Below are 18,735 nucleotides of genomic sequence, written 5' to 3'. Positions count from 1 at the left end.
GCATACTGTATATATGTCAAAGGTCGGTCTTAAACTCCATACATATTTTTCCATATTTTTCCAGACAAGCTCGAAGGATGTCCTTGGCGGAACCTCAACAGGAGTCCCCATCCCTGGTTCTTAGCCCCTTTTAATTCTTCCAAATCTGTCATTTCCCTATGCTCCTTGCCCCTACCTCCATATTCAGGGACTTTACAACCTTTAAACATCAGCCCTTAACCAAAGGCTTGATCTCCCAACTTTAATTTGTCCAGCATGATGTGGTCCTTCCCTTGCCAAGATTTTATGAGGCTGAGTGGGATAAGGATCTTGGACCTCTCCAGATGAGATGTGGGAGGATGTGAGCCAAGGGATTTCTAAATGCTCAAATTTCTTCTACAATTAAAGAAAAATCATATAAAATTTACTACCATTGGTACTACACTCCCATAACAAAATGTTCCCATCCTCATTGCCTGACTGTTAGTGGGGGTGCGACCATAGTGGCACTATGCTATGTATCTGGTGGACATGCCCGAATATTACCCCCTTTTGGGATTCAGTTCATGTTCTCTTGAACTCTCTCATAGAATCTCTGGTAACAAAGGATCATTAGGTATTCTTGTTAAGCTACCCTCCTCCAGATCTTGATAAGTTTTCCATGAAATTCTCTTTCAGCACTTAAATGACAGAATGTGTCAGTGGTTGCTATGGATGAGATAACCTATTATCTTCACAACAGGGGTCACGTCTTCACTCAAGACTCGGCTCTTTGCACAAAGCAGACTCCCATCCCTATCTATTCCTGAGTGCTGACCACCTGCGGGGACCAATAGCAACGTACACCATCTCCCCATCTTGCTCTATTTCCACCGATACTACTAATCTCCTTACAGATTGGTCTGTGATTTCCCATACAGCTTCACATTATAGTCATCCCACTCCTTTCCGCTACCCCTTCCATTTCCTGCTTTAATTTCCCTTATAACTGCATTTCAGTTATTGGGGTAGATGTACTAAGCCTGGAGAAGGTATGAAGAAATGATAAAGCAGTGATAAGTGCAAGGTGATAATGCACTAGCCAGACAGCTCCTAGCCATCCTTTTTCAAAACTGTAATGATTGGCTTGTGCATTATCACCTTGCGCATATTACTGCTTTATCCCTTCTCCAGGCTTAATACATCTGCCCCATTCTTTCCTAAGTTCTTATTCACACCAAGATTTGGACACCTGTTTGTGGGCCTAATTCAGATCTGATCACAGCAGCAAATTTGTTAGCTAATGGGCAAAACTATGTGCACCGCGGGGGGGGGGGGGGGGGGCAGATATAACATGTGCAGAGAGAGTTAGCAGCCAGTATTTACCATGCACAGATACAAAATAACCTACCCAAATCTAGCTCTCTTTGCACATGTTATATCTGCCCCACCACCAGCAGTGCACATGGTTTTGCCCATTAGCTAACAAATTTGCTACTGCGATCAGGTGTGAATTAGGCCCTGTGTCTCATGACATTTATCCATGTCTTCTTTACTTTCTGTTCCCACCTTGGACCAGATCATGCTGTGATATCTAACATTTGTTCTATTTGCCTTCCTCTGTATGTTTGCTGGATGGAATTGTGTAGAGCACTGTGCAGAATCCAGGGAGAAACTGGAAGCTGAAACACGAGGATGGGAGCCAGAGAACTCAGGAACTCTGATGTGCGCAATGGAGTGTGCAACAGACAGCAAAAAAAAAAAAACAGGAAAAAGAAGAGCTACTGATACTGGAACCAGGTACAGGTAACGTACAAGTTGTACTGGCAATGAGCAGGTGCAACTGAGGGGTTTAAATAGGGCAGTCTCACTCAATCAGTCATTGGTGGTTGAAGTCAGCTCCTTGTCGAGTGGACAAACCCGAAGTCAGCTTATCAATCCAATATGGTGGCACCCTTGTATTCTAACCTGACACAGCATGTTTATATTTACCGTCCTGGCCAGTGGAAGCAGGCCAGCCAATTAAATGACAGCGGTGTGTACAGTAAGTGTGACAACAGGTATTTTAATTATCATTGTTAATGGCATGGTGACACTAAGTTAAGGTGTCATTTAACATTTTTTATTATTCACATTCGAGCAAAACTTGCAGCAATTTACAAATTTGAGCCGAAATTCAGCGGAATCATAGCAAATAAAATTTCTAGCGATTGATAAACACCGCACACATTAGTTCATTACCCATTTGTTCAGAATATCAGTTTCTGTTTGAAACTCCTAATCACGTTTAATGCAGACCACAAATACAGTGCAGAAATCTACTAAAATGTATTGCAAATGCTATATTCAGATGTTTTAGGGATTTAAGTATCCTTTAAACTCTTCACTCAGCATAGATTTTTAATGGACTTCTGCAGATAAAGTACTTCTACAGGGAATCTAGAGATATGTTATTTCCCTATGCCCCTTGAAAATGGCAGGTTAATCAAACCATCATAAATTCTATTAATCTATGGGAATTGTATATATGCAGTATATATGTATGCTTGGGGATATTCAGACATTAGCAAATTTTACTTCTAGAATTAAAAAGTCTGAGCTGCTTGTTTCAACCAACCAGTGGAAAATGAGGAATACAGACACTGTATAAAACTCTTTAATACTATTATGTTGCCAAGCAACATAGATTGCACCTCTGGACACAAAACACCAGCCACATTGTTAACCAGGGACCACACATTCAGAACAGCTTAATCCAGAAAGCATGAAACCCACTAGGAACATGTCGATATACATTACTTACACATGGATTACGGTTCTTGCTCATAAAAAGCAAAGAAGGTTCACATTAAATGTGAAATGTTTCAGTTCCCACAAGCCAGAATACAATGGTATTAGTAGCATGACCATAACGTCTTCTGGCTGGACAAGTGCACTTTAATAATGTCATCACTAGACGGGAAATCAGCAAACGGTCAGCTAAAGATTCATATGGCTTAAAACCAATCTTAATGATCACACAGATATGAACTTAACCAGGTCTATCTAATAATGGCTCCATCGCATATAATCATGCTCTATATTAGGTATCCACTTGGGGATGTTGTCCATGATATACTTAACCTACAATTTTGATCTATGGCATTGTAAATACCAGTTGTCAGTGCAACATTAGGTTATAAACACTTTAAAATGTTCCCATCAGTGATAACCTATAAAAGCAACACACAATATTATACAGTAAGTATTCTAAAAATAGTACTAGATGTTGAAATTAGGTATAGGCTATACTGTTATTAGCAGATGAATATGATCACACACTTCCATACTGAAACTATTGCCTTTATATTAAACTGTATGAGAGTCTTCAAGATTAGAAGTGGCCATATTTTATTGCAGAGTGGTTATCAGAGCAGTTCTAAATGTCAAAAATTTGCAATCAATTATCTAACATTATATAGCATTTTTAATGTTCCAATTAAAAAAAAGTTAAAAACACTATAAAATTTAGCAATTTACTCTTGAACAGGTAGGAAAGGCAAAATTGTATAGTTATCGTTCCACATATCTTTGAATCATGGTTGTTTAACCAAACTCAAATTTTTATATTTTTGAGATTGGTTTGACCAAATTCATAAAGGAATTACTTTAATTTAGAAAACACATTAAGTATAAGGACACACACTCAGGAGAAGCAGAGCTGGTGTATTGTACTGGAAGTGTGCAATAAGTCAGTGCTTCTTCAGCATACTCATCTTCAGGGTAAAGAACACGGCAACACCATTTAACATTGGCCTTAGACTCTCCATTTTGAGCTTTTCTACTTAAAACAGGCCTCACTTTTGTAAATTCAACAGACAGTAACAATGGAATTAGAATACTATAACTACATGTGTTTTATTGGAAGTTATAAATAAAATATCTGTAAAATTATTACATATACTTTATGTTCTAAATGCAGTTAATAGAAGTGATAAAGAATTCAATATACAGTACAGTACATTGAATTATGCACAGAAAACATGACAGATATTTTTTGGGAATATGAATATATTTGACAAAGGAATAAACTGGATGGCATTTCAAGATTGATTTTTCTTCCCAAAAATATTTTTATTAGCGACTGTGTAGTTTAATATATCAAGATAAACAAAGAAGTTGGATACACGGCTATTGTTGATTTATTTAGCTGTTTTTATGTCAATTGTTTTATACATGTACAGTATTAGCAAGTTTTCTTTTGTGTAATGGACTGTAATTGGCCTTTGCTTTTTAATAGTAATGCAAGGAATCCATATTTTAGGAAAATACCATTTACCAACTCAGAATACTAAAGATTCTTATGAATACTGAATCAAGAGGCTGATTCAGCTCCCGTCATAGTCCCCATTCAATCGCAATTGACCAATGTTTTCAGGACTGAGTATACACCCGAGCCACAGTAAGCATGGTGATGGGGCCATTAGCCGCAGCCTAATTGACAAGCTGCAGGTATGTTTGGGCCTCGTGTTGGCTGCATTTTTTAGGGGTGCTGAAGCCAGTGGAGCAGTTTCACAGGCCTTGGCAGTGTAGTTTTGACGGACATCCCGAGTAACCCGAAGGTTGCGATGTTGATCTGATGCTGCATCTTCAAACACAGCCAATGGATCAGAGAATCCGGCATTAGGTGTCCTATTACAAAGACGCAGCAGCAGCGACATTTGCGTCTCTGAATCAGGTCCTAAATATGTACTATTATATAATATGCAGGCAAGGGCTAAATGATATGTATTGTAATCTTAACGCTAGGAAACAGTAACTCTGGCCTGTACAATAAATAGCAAGAGAATCAGGATTTGAATTTGGCCAAACCTGACACGTGGTATTTGTCAAAATCTTTTATTTAGTTTTCCCAATTATTTACTGTTTGAGGTTTTTACCATTATTATTTTATAAGTGTTGATTGTGAAAGCACGAGGATGGTTCAATAAGGAAGGGAACGAGACCTCTTACGTGTGTAATGTTCTTTATTTCATTTTCATTTCCCAAACCCAAACCTGTTTCCGTGATGCTATCACTGTACACCAGGGACGTGTGGTGAGGCAAATGGATCAGGAGGCACTAGCTAGTACCAGAGCCAGATTTACACACAATGGGGGTAATTCCAAGTTGATCGCAGCAGGATTTTTGATAGCAATTGGGCAAAACCATGTGCACTGCAGGGGAGGCAGATATAACATGTGCAGAGAGAGTTAGATTTGGGTGGGTTATTTTATTTCTGTGCGGGGTAAATACTGGCTGCTTTATTTTTACACTGCAAATTAGATTGCAGATTGAACACACCCCACCCAAATCTAACTCTCTCTGCACATGTTATGTCTGCCCCCCCCTGCAGTGCACATGGTTTTGCCCAATTGCTAACAAAAATCCTGCTGCGATCAACTTGGAATTACCCCCAATATACAAGCCAAAGAGTTAATGTAGGCTTAATGCAAAAGTGCAACAGTATAAACTCCTGGAAATTTGGTGAGTTTTGATCAGAAATGTGCGGAAAAGACAGATGAGGCACTGCCTCACCTCTCATAGACTTTTTACTCCAGAGTTTTGACTATAAAAATAATTATAATAATACAAAGATGATATTTCTAATATATTATTTGTATTTTTGTTATGAGCCACCGCTGTGACTCATTCCTGTTTGTGTTCGACTGTCTCCTAGCAACCCAGAAGCCGGCTGCTACATATGTCGCACACCTGTTTGAAATGCTTCTGTTACCTGACTCCTCCTGTGATTGGTTTCTTTTAATTTCATTAGGGATTCTGCTCTGTTCCTGAAGCCGGTGACATTACTAAGTTTCTGCACACAGTGAGCCTGCCACGCGGCCGCTGCATACTGTGCAATTCCCAGTTCTTGTAACCCTGGTTTGTCTGTCTGAACCCCACATCTGTTCCTGAGTCCTGGTTCCTTGCCAGTCCTAGAACCCGTGCCTCATTGGATCCTGCCAATTTCCTGCCGTCCTGTGTCTGTTTCTGCGCCGTGTCAACATCCAGCCATAGTCCTCCAGTTATTCTCATTCATGGTCCTGATACTTGCCTAACTACTGCCAAGTCTTCGTGAGTTTATCCTGCCACTTCAGGTCTCGTGAACGTCCAGCCTGTGTGTCCTTGGTTGTCGGTAACAAACTTTATTCACTACAGCTGTGCCTGTATTCACAGACCTGCACCAATTTCTGGTTATCTTTATCAGTACTCAAAGCTACAACTCTGCCTCTGTGTTGTTATTATTACAGCCTAGTCACTATTCATCAAGCAAGTCTCTCTGCTCAAGCTGACAGAACTTTTCTTTTAATCAACTCACACACACACTCACCTGGTTACTCCCAGCAGTTATCACCGCATTCATTCAGTTCTCATTGTTCAGTTATCAATGCATATTCTATCCTGTGGCTTCCTGTTATCATACCTTGTCAAGCATGTCTGCAGTAACCATTTTAGTATCCTGTTAACCTGACCTGCAATAAATCCATGCTTTGTTATGTGATTTAATCAAGTCTTGCTAGTCTTCACTTGCATGCCTTGCCAGTATCACCTAGCCAAAGTGTACAATTAACCCCAGCCTTGCCAAGTCATCTTAGATCCAGTCTGTCTGCAATTAACCCTTGCCTTGCCAGTTCCTATACCCCAGGTAAATTAACCTAGTTGATCTCTGCCAATCCCAAACTTGGCTCAGGCATATCCTAACAATATTTCATAATACTTTATACAGTCAAAACTCTGGCACAATGTTAGTATGACAGGAAAAGTTCTGCCTCACCTGCCTCACCCCACCGCATGTCACTGCTGTACACTCCGACAGTTGTTGCTGAATTTCAGCTACTGATATGCACATTAGATGTAGAAATCTGATCACACTGTGCACCTCAATGTGTGACTATGTCTCAGTCAGCCCCACCACCTTACAACTGATGTTGGGAAATATGACTCACATTAGGCACAGTCTTATAGCTGTGAGGGGAAGCAGTGGTCTACCTGCTCTGGCCTGGTGGGAAACTAGAATGAAATAGAGAATATTACACACATGAGAGAACTTGCTACCTTACTTACTGAACCACTCTTGTATTTATGTGTGTGAATATATATATATATATATATATATGTAAAATCATTAACACTATTAACATCTACACAGTATATAATTATTATAAAATACTACTTTGTTTAACAGTATAAAATTTGTGACCACCATAGTTCTTTGACACACCAGATGAATTCACAATTTTTGTAAGCATATATGGAAATTATAATAGTTTTGGGATAAATACTGTGAAATTTTGATGTCATATAATTTTCTTATTTTGATGAGATTAAAGGTAATCACGCACAGTTGAAAATTCTTCATTATAACTGTAAACAATGTGCACAAAATAAAAAAAGACTTTTTCACAAAACGTTTTAATACATTTTAGATTAACTACCAAATATTTTGCTATAAGCATCTATTCGCACTAAGAGAGAACCTACAAACTTGGTTGATGGTGAATTTGTGAGTAAAATACAGGGTAATATGTATCAAGATTTCATAATGGTCAGTTTCACCACTAAGCTGACTGCATATTTTGTGGCAACCTAAAACAGTTTTAGCTGCACGTTTCTCTCTTAACTATATTAAAACTATTTAATAAACTTAGTTTAACCACAATTATTACTTTGTTTATAATACATTTTTTTACTGTATTGGTCTTAGTTTAAATTAGTTTATACATGCCCATTTAAACAAAATGCCATTTTGCTAATTAAAAAGCGGTTATGTATATTTGCTAAAAACTTAGTTTAGTCTTTTTTCTTTTTTAAAGAAAACTAGTGCCACAAATAATAATCATCTTGATACATACAATGATATACCCCTAAAAATAAACAAATAACAGGTGAGTGTGGTGAGTACTAATAAAGTGAGGCGATAAACAAGAAAAATAAAAACACAAATACACTTGTCAGAAAAGCTCATGCAAAACAGAGAGTTTCTAAGATCTAGAAACATTGATTAACATTACCTTCCTTTTCTTGATATCTAGCTCTTACCTTTTTGACATCCCTGACCAAATGGTATAAGGTATTTGATGGCCCATGTCTCTGAAATATAGTAAAATGAAAACACATTGAAACTATCTGAACACCAACTAGTAAAACATACATATCAATATAATTATTTAAATGGTCCCACCTTGCACATATACTCTACAGTAGTTGCTCAGGAAAATAGTGACCATGGGAACACAAATATAGTCAGCAGAACTAATCCTAACATGATGTACTATTCACTAAACTTAGCACAGTCACAGTTTACAAAATTTAATCAGAAATATACTCATATGAGGGGTGTGCAATAAGTTTCCAGATGCACAAAGTATTATATTTACACATTAAGTGAACATTCCATTTTTTCAAAGTATTCGCAAAGTTGCATGCGCTCAAACCACTTGGTGAAGCAGCTGGAACAGTGTGAAGCAGGTATATCTTCTGCATGCTGGATGATGGTCCCCACAGCTTCCAGTGCCTCAAAAACGAATCCCAAGCATCTTGCACTTGATTTGTGGGAACACGAAGAAGTCGCAAGGGGCCAGGTCTGAACTGTATGGCGGATGACCAAGATCCTGTATGCGTTTATGAGACAGAAATTCCACCACTTTCCTGGACTTGTTAGCAGGTGCACTGACATGATAAGAAGGGCTCCACGAGCACGAGATCTTGGAAATCGCCTAGAAATGGCTTCCAGCACTTGCGGCAGACATTGGTTGGCATACCAGTCCCCAGTGTCAGTGCACTGCTGCACAAGTGGTATGATAACTTCATGACCAATCTTGGCTGCAAAAATAGCCACCATCTGCTTGACCACATTGATCTCATGTCGTTACTTCTGTGGCGGCGCACCTCCAACTGGTGTCCACTAGGCTGACTGTTTGGTCTTTGGGTTGAAACTGTAGATCCAGGATTAATCGCTATTGATGATCTCCCAGACAGAGTTTGAGCAACTGCCATCAAACCTGTCCAGCATGTTGCAACAAAAAGTCACCAGAGCCTCCTTCAGCTCTCTAGGGGGTAATTCAGAGTTGATCGCAGCAGCAAATTTCTTAGCAGATGGGCAAAACCATGTGCACTGCGGGGGGGGGGGGGGGCAGATATAACATGGGCAGAGAGAGTTAGGTTTGGGTGGTGTGTGTTCAATCTGAAATCTATATTGCAGTGTAAAAATAAACCAGCCAGTATTTACCCTGCACAGAAACAATATAACCCACCCAAATCTATCTCTCTCTGTAAATGTTATATCTTGCCTCCCTGCAGTGCACATGGTTTTGCCCGACTGCTAACAAATTTGCTGCTGCGATCAACTCTGAATTACCTCCTAGTCAGTTGATGAAGCATCAAGTGTGTAGAAACCTTACTCAGGCCAAGGTTTTCGAGGAGTATCAAGCGGATTGATCCAAATGTGATGCCTATTTCCTTCTCTAACTGGGCCATGGATGGTCACCCTGGTGTCCACCTTAACTTGGCCTGCATGGCAGCAACGTTGACCTTGGTGATGGCTGACACAGGTCAGCTGCAGCACTCCTCATCTTCCAGGGACTGTTTTCACACACAAATTCTGCAAACACAGTGGTTGAGGACTGTGCTTCCTCCCCAAAAGCAACTCATAGTTGGTCAAAACTTTCTTGTTGTTGCAGACCACTCTTGTATTCATAGAAGATCTTAGCTCTCCAGTGGCCTCTGTTGAGCTCCATAAGTGAACATACTGACTTCTTCGGTGTGCAGTGCTGCTTATATACAGTCCTGTTCCTTGATGTTTCACAAGAACTTTAGTCAGAGATTACAGTTCACAACCAGACAGTCATATTATGTCTACTCTGCCTTTGCACTGCACATCTGGAAACTTATTCCCCACCCCTTGCATAAATAGGATTTATTTTAAAGAAAGGACTCAGGATAATTTACATTTTCTCATCCTTAAATGTATATACATTTTTCATTAACGGAGAAGGACAACCATACTGAGAACAAGTGTGGATCACATTGATAGGAAGAAATGTAAGACAACAGGTGCTGTGCATTAAGTATTTATCTCCAAGGCATGAGGCTATCACCAGAGCCAGTGGCATAACTATGAGGGTGCGGGCCTCACCTTGATGGGTGACATCAAAATGCCGGCTCCTCCTTCCTGATAGGAGATACGTGTTGCACTGTAGCATTATGTGCAGCACTCAGTTCCGGTCACATTGTAGGAGCGGGCAGCACAGCCAGACAGTCTCTGAGAGTAGTCTCTAGGCCACACAGGTTAGGCCCCCTATTTACAGCACTAGGTGTCCCAGAGCATAGTAATGTCCCTGACCGGAGCTGTTGTTTTCATGACTGATGACACTTTGGTTGGTGAAAGAGCCATAGACATTAGAGATTATTATTCTATACCTATGGCTATGACCCTAGAATTGCAGTTAGTGTTGCAAAGTGGACGAGGCACTGCTACTTTCTGTTAATGATTCCCCAGCATGGATGAGTGTGTGTAGTTCTAAGACTGGACTTTCTGATACCGCCACTACATGTGCAGCATGGCATAAATGTCAACCCCTGGGTGCCATTTCCCCTTTGTGGGAGTTCCTCTAACTACAGTAACACATAATGGAATGGTATCTTGTTCAGGGTGCCATCACACATGCTAACAGAGTCATTACGGAGGGTCTAACTCTGATACTTTTGCTTTCTTAAGCATGTGCTGTGTTTGAGTAGTAGAATCAGCACTACAACAGGAACTCACAAAGTAGCACTAGCATTTCTACTATGGGTGCAATGTGTGTGGTGCACACGGGCCCCTGGGTCCAGGGGGGCCCACACTGCACACATTGCACCCATGCTCTGTTAAAACTTACCTTCTGGAGTCCAGCGACGGGAGCTGAAGCTGCAGCAGTCGCCGTAAAAACCCACCCCAAAATGGCCACCGCGCATGCGCAGCAGCAAATTAGTCTCTGGAACATGGCGGGCGCCATGTTTCCGGAGACTTGCGCATGCGCGGTACACTCTGGCACATTGTCAGAGCCTACAGCATCGTGGAGAGGAGGGGGCTCACCCGGAGTCTGCACACGGCCCCCCTCCTCTCATAAAACGCCCCTGCAAAGGAGAATGAGCTCACAGTCACAGGTGGTGATCTCCACGTAACTATTGATCCTATCTGTTGTAGGCGAATTGTTAAGAATTTATAATGTGTCCGATAATACTAATGTCTGACTGGTATTAGGACTGCAATTTAACACATGCTGTTATAATATCCAGTTAGGATTGTGTTGTGAGTAAAAACATCCTTTACACTCCACTGAAACTGCACTCACAAAAGTCTGCAATGATACAATTGCTGCTAAATCCAAGGGCCACTACTCTCTGCTTAATCGCCTTGACCTCTCTGCTGTATTTGACATCCTCTCCTCCTGCAAATCCTTTACTCCCTTGGTCTGCATGATACTGCCCTCTCCTGGCTGTCCTCCTACCTTTCTGGTCGTTCCTTCTCTGTCTCCTCTCATGACTCCGCCTCCTCCCCAATTCCTCTTCCAGTAGGTGTCCCCCAAGGTTCTGTTCTTGGGCCTCTCCTTTTTTCTTTCTACACATCCTCATTAGGTGAGCTCATTATCTCCTTTGATTTACAATATCATCTCTATGCTGCTGATTCCCAAATCTACCTTTCCTGCCCTGACCTCTACCCCACTCTCCTCACTCGTATCTCTGTCTCTGCGCTATCTCTTCCTGGATGTCCCAATGCTTTCTTAAACTTAACATGACTGAGCTGACCATTTTCCCTCTCTCCCGTAAAACCTCACCTCCCACAATTTCATTATCCATTGATGGCACTACTATCTCCTCTAGTCTCCATGTGCGCTCTTTTGGAGTAAACCTTGACTTCTCCCTCTCCTTCAAACTACACATTCCGTACCTCTCACAAACCTGCCATTTCCATCTCAAAAAACATTTCCAGGATAAGACCCTTTCTCACCCAGCATGCTTCTAAAACACTCATCCACTCACTGGACATCTTCAGATTGTACTACTGTAATCTCCTCCTTTCTGGCCTTCTTGACAAATGCCTCTCTCCACTCCAATCTATCCTCAGTGCTGCTGACCATCTCATCTTCCTCACGAAATGTACTACATCCACCTCCCCTCTCTTTCAGGACCTTCACTGGCTACCCTTCCTATTCGGAATCCAATTCAAGCTTCTCACACTCACCTACAAAGCCCTCGCCCACTTTTCTCCCTCTTACATCTCTGACCTTATCTCTCTTTACACTCCCACCCTTTCTATTTGCTCTGCTAATGCATGCCGCCTCTCCTGCCAACTGATTACCTCCTCCTACTCCTACCTACAAGATTTTGCATGTGCTGCTCCCTATCCCTGGAATTCTCTACCTCTCCCCATCTGACTCTACACCTCTCTATAAAACTTCAAATAGGGTCTCAAAACCTACTTCTTCACCAAACCCAGCCAACTCTCCTCCTAACCATCTTGTCTACGCTCATTGTCTACCCCTTCTGTGTTACCCCGGTCTGTTAGCCCTTCACCTTTTAGATTGTAACTTCACAATAGCATTAGGGAAGCATCTGATTGGATCCAAATTTAATTCTGCAGCAGAACAATGACCCCAAACATACAGTCAATGTCATTAAGAACTATCTTCAGTGTAAAGAAGAACATGGATACCTGGAAGTGATGATATGGCCCCCACAGAGCCATGATCTCATCATAAAGTCTGTCTGGGATTACATGAAGACACAGAGGGATTTGAGCAAGCTTACATCCACAGAAGTTCTCTGGTTTGTTCTCCAAGATGTTTGGAATGGCATCCCTGCCGAGTTCCTTTAAAAACTTTATGTAAGTGTACCTTGAAGAATTGATACTGTTTTGAAGGCAAAGGGTGGTCACACCACATATTGATTTGATTTAGATTTCTCTTCTGTTAATTCACTTTGTATTTTGTTAATTGAAAAAAAGAAACTATTAACTCTTCTATTTTTGAAAGCATTCTTAGGATGGGTACACACTGGAGCGACGGGAATTCGTTCTGACATACAGTAGGAACAAATCCCCGTCAGCCCAGAATGCACATACACACTGGGGCAATGTTAATGAAGGACAGAATGACCATGTTCCATCCTTTATCAACATAACACAGGATACTAGCGACAGATGCTTGGTTTGATGTGCAGCACATCAAACCAAGCGTCTGTTGCATGCGACCACAGGAGCGTGCAGTCCTGGTTACACACTGCCCGATGTAAGTGATATATTGCACCAAAATGGCATTTTGGTGCGATATTGCTCCAGTGTTTATCCAGCTTTATTTTGCTGAATTTTTCCACACCTTCCTAAAATCTTTGCACACTACTTGTCAGTCCACAATGATTGCCTTTTTATAGTATATTAGTAGACTCCTATCCATTCTTGGAATGCCCCATGACCGAGGGCCAAATGTAACAGCGTTCGGATTACCAAAAGTGCTGATTTTGTGGTGACTTTGCATGGGGTTTTAAGGTGGTGAGTTTTTGAAAGCAAAACCAACATTGGGCACATATCGTAGATGACTTTTGTTGCCCTTGACACTGCACAACTAAACATAATGAAAGTATTACCTCATGTTTTATATTATGCATGGCAATCTCTTCCTAACTTGAAGCATGTGAATATAATCTGTACAGGGCAAATAAGAAAGCAGTGTGGTGAGCGCAGTAAGAGGCAGTAAGAGGCTTTCTAGTGCTCGCCCTGTTGCCGGCATTCTGGCAGACAGGATCCTGCTGTCGGGATTATAACAGCTGGGATCTCATCCGCCGGCATTTCATACTGAACACGTGTAACCGCCTGGAAAATATCAACTGGAGACAATATTACAAAGTAACCTGACCCATTAATACAATCACCACCACCTCACTTTGTAATTAATTAGGTAAAAGCTTTACAGTTCTCCTACTGATATTATGTCGATATATCATATATTGGCCATATACATTACCCAGTCTTACTCCATGATAAAACAAATAAAAATGATTACACACACACACACACACACAAACACACACACACACACACACACACACACACACACACACACACACACGTTTTCGGTGGAGCACGTATGACAAATTCAAAGATATTGCAAATGTGTAATAAATTTAATCTGAAACAAATTAAGACAATTACAGTGCTACTTCTGAACCCAAAAACACCCACATGGGGTGACCAACTTTTTAGCATATACTCCTGAACAGAAGACTTTGTTAGTGATTTGGAAGTACAGTACTTTTCTTAAGCCCTATACACACTGGGCGATACACTAGATGATATGAATGATAATCTTTTTTAAAAGACCTATTGTTCATATCATCTAGTGCGTAACATAGTAACATAGTATCTGAGGTTGAAAAAAGATAATTGTCCATCGAGTTCAACCTATTTGTGGTCTCCTATGCATGATGATTTGACTAAAATTTCTGACTGATGCTGCTGTCAAGCCGTTGCATTTTATCCCTATTTATAGTAACTATAATGCATGACTATGCACCATACCCCTGGATATCCTTATCCATTAGGAATTTATCTAACCCATTCTTAAAGGTGTTGACAGATTCCGCCATTACAACTCCCTCGGGCAGGGAATTCCAAACACGTATTGTCCTTACCGTGAAAAAGCCTTTACGACGTATTGTGCGGAATCTCCTCTCCTCTAACCTGAGCGAGTGTCCACGAGTCCTCTGTGTTGATCTAACCAAAAACAGGTCCCGCGCAAGCTCTGTGTATTGTCCCCTTATATATTTGTAGATGTTGATCATATTCCCTCTTAGTCTCCGCTTTTCCAATGTAAACATGCCTAGTCTTTCAAGCCTTTCCTTGTATTCCATCGTCTCCATGCCCTTAATTAGTATGGTCGCCCTCCTCTGTACCTTTTCTAGCTCCAGGATATCCTTTTTGTAGTACGGTGCCCAGAATTGTACACAGTATTCGAGGTGTGGCCTCACTAGTGATTTATATAACGGGAGTATAATACTCTCGTCCCTAGCATCAATACCCCGTTTTATGCATGCTAATATCTTATTAGCCTTCTTTGCTGCAGTCCTACTTTGGGTACTACTGCTTAGCTTGCTATGAGGACACCTAAGTCCTTTTCCAGTACAGAGTCCCCTAATTTTACCCCATTTAGTAGGTAGGTGTAATTTTTGTTCTTGTTACCACAGTGCATTACCTTACACTTGTCTGTGTTGAAGCACATTCTCCATTTGGCTGCCCATGCTTCTAATTTAACTAAGTCGTTCTGAAGAGACTCGGCATCCTCCTCTGTATTTAGAGCCTTACACAATTTGGTATCATCTGCAAAAATTGACACCATGCTCTCTAGACCTTCTGTTAGGTCGTTAATGAAAATATTGAACAATAGCGGTCCTAATACTGAGCCTTGTGGCACACCACTTAGCACTTTAGTCCAAGTTGAAAAAGATCCATTAACCACAACGCGCTGCTCCCTATTATCTAACCAGTTTTTGACCCAAGTGCATATTGTGCTTCCTAGCCCTGATTCTTGTAGCTTGCAGATAAGTCTCATGTGTGGTACAGTATCGAACGCTTTGGCAAAGTCTAAAAAGATTACATCCACGTCTTTACCCTGATCTAGGTTTGCGCTTACTGTTTCATAAAAGCTAAGTAAGTTGGTTTGACAGGATCTGTCCTTCATAAACCCATGTTGATTCCTTTTAATGACCTTATTGACTTCAAGGAACTTCTGAATACTATCTCTTAGAATACCTTCCAATACTTTCCCCACTATAGATGTAAGACTAACTGGTCTATAATTATCTGGTTCAGCTTTACTTCCCTTTTTGAATATAGGCACTACTTCCGCTATACGCCAGTCTTTGGGAACCATACCTGATATAACTGAATCCTTAAAGATCAAAGATAGCGGTTTTGCCAGTTCAGAGTGAAGCTCCATTAGAACCCTTGGGTGAATACCATCGGGCCCTGGTGATTTATTAATCTTTAAATGTTTTAATCGGTCACAGACTACTTCCTCGCTTAAATAAGTACCTATCAGTGGGATATTCTCATTATTGAGATTGTGTGTCAGTCCCTGAATTGGGTCCTCTCTAGTGAATACTGTTGAAAAAAACTCATTTAGTGTGTCCGCTATGTCATTATCATTTTTGCTTAAGACTCCCAACTTGTCTTTTGAAGGGCCTATACTCTCCTTCTTTTATCTCTTGCTATTAATGTATTTAAAGAATTTTTTGGGATTCGCTTTGCTTTCCTTTGCTACTAGTTTTTCAGTTTCTACTTTAGCCGCTCTTATTTCCTTTTGGCAAATTTTGTTACATTCCTTATAGTGCTGAAATGACTCTGCTTCCCCGTCAGATTTGTATTTTTTAAATGCTCGCCTTTTCTTGCCCATAAGTTCCTTAATCTTTTTGTTAAGCCACATCGGTTTATGATATTTATTCCTTTTTTTGCTGCTCATAGGAATAAATTTGAGTGTATTTTTAGCTAGCAGGAATTTTAGTACCTCCCATTTCTCCGTAGTATTTTTTCCTAAAAACAAACCTTCCCATTCAATATCCCTGAAAAATACCCTCATTTTTTCAAAATTTGCTTTGCTAAAGTTTAGAGTCCTAGTTGAGCCAGTATAGGGCTGTTTATGGAAACTGATATTGAATGTGACCATATTGTGGTCGCTGTTTCCTATGGGTTCCCCTACTATAATACCTGATACCAAATCCCCATTGTTTGTTAATACCAGGTCAAAGATTGCATTGTACCTAGTTGGTTCCTCAATTAGTTGGACTAAGTAGTTATCATTAAGTGTGTTTAAAAACATATTGCCCCTAGCAGTATCACATGAATCGTTTTTCCAGTTTATCTCTGGATAGTTAAAATCTCCCATCACTACTATGTCTCCTACTCCTGCTGCTCTTTCAATTTGCTTTAGTAACAATTCCTCATCAGATGCGTTGATACCAGGCGGTCTATAGCATACACCCAATACTAACTTTTTTAATCCTTTTTCCCCGCATGCAATTTCTACCCATAATGTCTCGACAGTGTCTACAGTCCCCTCCTGAATATCTTCCCGTATATCAGGTTTTAAAAACGGCTTTACGTAAAGACACACCCCTCCACCCTTTTTATTTAGTCTGTCTCTCCTAAACAGTGTATAGCCCTCTAGATTGACTGTCCAATCATGAGATTCATCCCACCAAGTTTCAGTAATGCCTATAATATCATACTGTTTGCTTGCTGCAAGTATTTCTAGTTCACCCTTTTTACCAGTAATGTTTCTGGCGTTTACATACATACAACTAAGATAAGTATTTTCCCTTGCGTTAGGGACATCTTTCACCTTATGTAGCAATGATGACCTGTAATCGTCATTGGTTAGTGCTTTGGTAAAATCTCTTTTAGTACCCATGTTAGTAACCTTACCGCCTGCTCTTACCCTCCCCCCAACTTCTCCCCCATTTCGTTTACTACCGCCATCCCCACTATTCTCACTGCATGACCCGTAGTTTCTAGCTAAACTCTCCCCCCAGGCTCCTAGTTTAAAATCTCCTCCAACCTTCTAACCATCCTTCCCCCCAGCACCGCTGCCCCCTCCTCAGTCAGGTGCAATCCGTCACGACAAAAGAGATGGCGCCTGACTGAGAAGTCCGCCCAGTGTTCCAGGAATACAAACCCCTCTTTCCTGCACCAATCCCTAAGCCACACATTTACCTCCCTAATCTCCCTCTGCCTCCCTGGACTAGCGCGTGGCACGGGTAATAATTCCGAGAATATTACCTTAGATGTCCTTGCCTTCAGTTTCTTTCCTAAGTCCCTATAGTCTTTCTTAAGGACATCCCACCTTCCGCTAACTTTGTCATTGGTGCCAACGTGCACTAAGACCGCCGGGTCTTTCCCAGCCCCTCCCAACAATCTATCTACCTGGTCCGCGATGTGCCGTACCCGAGCACCCGGGAGACAACAGACTGTACGGCGATCACGGTCCCGGTAGCAGATTGCCCTATCTGCCTTCCTGATGATAGAATCCCCTACCACCACCATCTGACTAGGTACCTCTCTTTCTTTTATCCCAACCGCGCCAGAGGGACCGCTCCTCTGGATGCTAGAGGGAGCAGTCTCCTCCGGCACCGTCATTTCTTCACTATCATCCTCCGATTCCTCGTCCAATCGGGGCAAATTTGTTCGGGTTTGATAGTTCGGAGATGTCGAGCCTCCCCCTCTTTTTCTTCCTTCTAACTGTGACCCAACTGGCTACCTGATTATCATCCTCTTCTACCAGTGACCCCTCCCGCAACTCCTCCACCGTTCTGTCTAAACTACGCTCGAGATTGTGAATCTCCCTCAGTCGCCTAACGGTTTGCTCTAGATCAGTTACCTGGGCTTCCAGGGCAACCGTTCGCACACACCTCGTGCAGATGTAATCACACTGGGCCGGTAGCTCCAGGTGTGCATACATCTTGCACGACATGCACTGAGTGAGGTCCCCAATCACAGCCCCTCCCATATTGTTTGTAAGGTCTAACTCCCTGTTACTCTCAAAGAAAAAGCAGAAAAAATAAAAAGTAGAAGACAAGCAATCTCACTTATACAATAATTAAGCTGGCTTATACTTATCTATCTTTGTGCGGTTCTTGGTCCTTCACTTTTATGCAGCCGTAGTACTCTCTCCTGCGGCACCTATACTCCACTTAGCAGTTGCAGTTGTTCCAGCTCACTGCACCTCCTTT

General features: G+C 41.3%; 1 protein-coding gene across 3 annotated transcripts in view; it reads right to left on the bottom strand.

Annotated features, from left to right (window-relative positions):
* TRPM3 (transient receptor potential cation channel subfamily M member 3) overlaps positions 1-18,735 on the bottom strand; it is a 694,734-nt gene that overhangs the window by 270,441 nt on the left and 405,558 nt on the right. For all 3 annotated transcript variants that reach the window (XM_063913891.1, XM_063913889.1, XM_063913890.1), the window contains exon 12: positions 8,017-8,067. In XM_063913891.1, coding sequence (XP_063769961.1) covers positions 8,017-8,067 — 51 coding nt within the window. The remainder of the gene's footprint in view (positions 1-8,016; positions 8,068-18,735) is intronic.

The sequence above is a fragment of the Pseudophryne corroboree genome, chromosome 1 (genome assembly GCF_028390025.1).
Source record: "Pseudophryne corroboree isolate aPseCor3 chromosome 1, aPseCor3.hap2, whole genome shotgun sequence".
In the NCBI taxonomy this organism is placed as follows: Eukaryota; Metazoa; Chordata; class Amphibia; order Anura; family Myobatrachidae; genus Pseudophryne; species Pseudophryne corroboree.
Note: the sequence above shows the minus strand (reverse complement) of the source record. Positions and strands in the feature narration are given on the sequence as shown.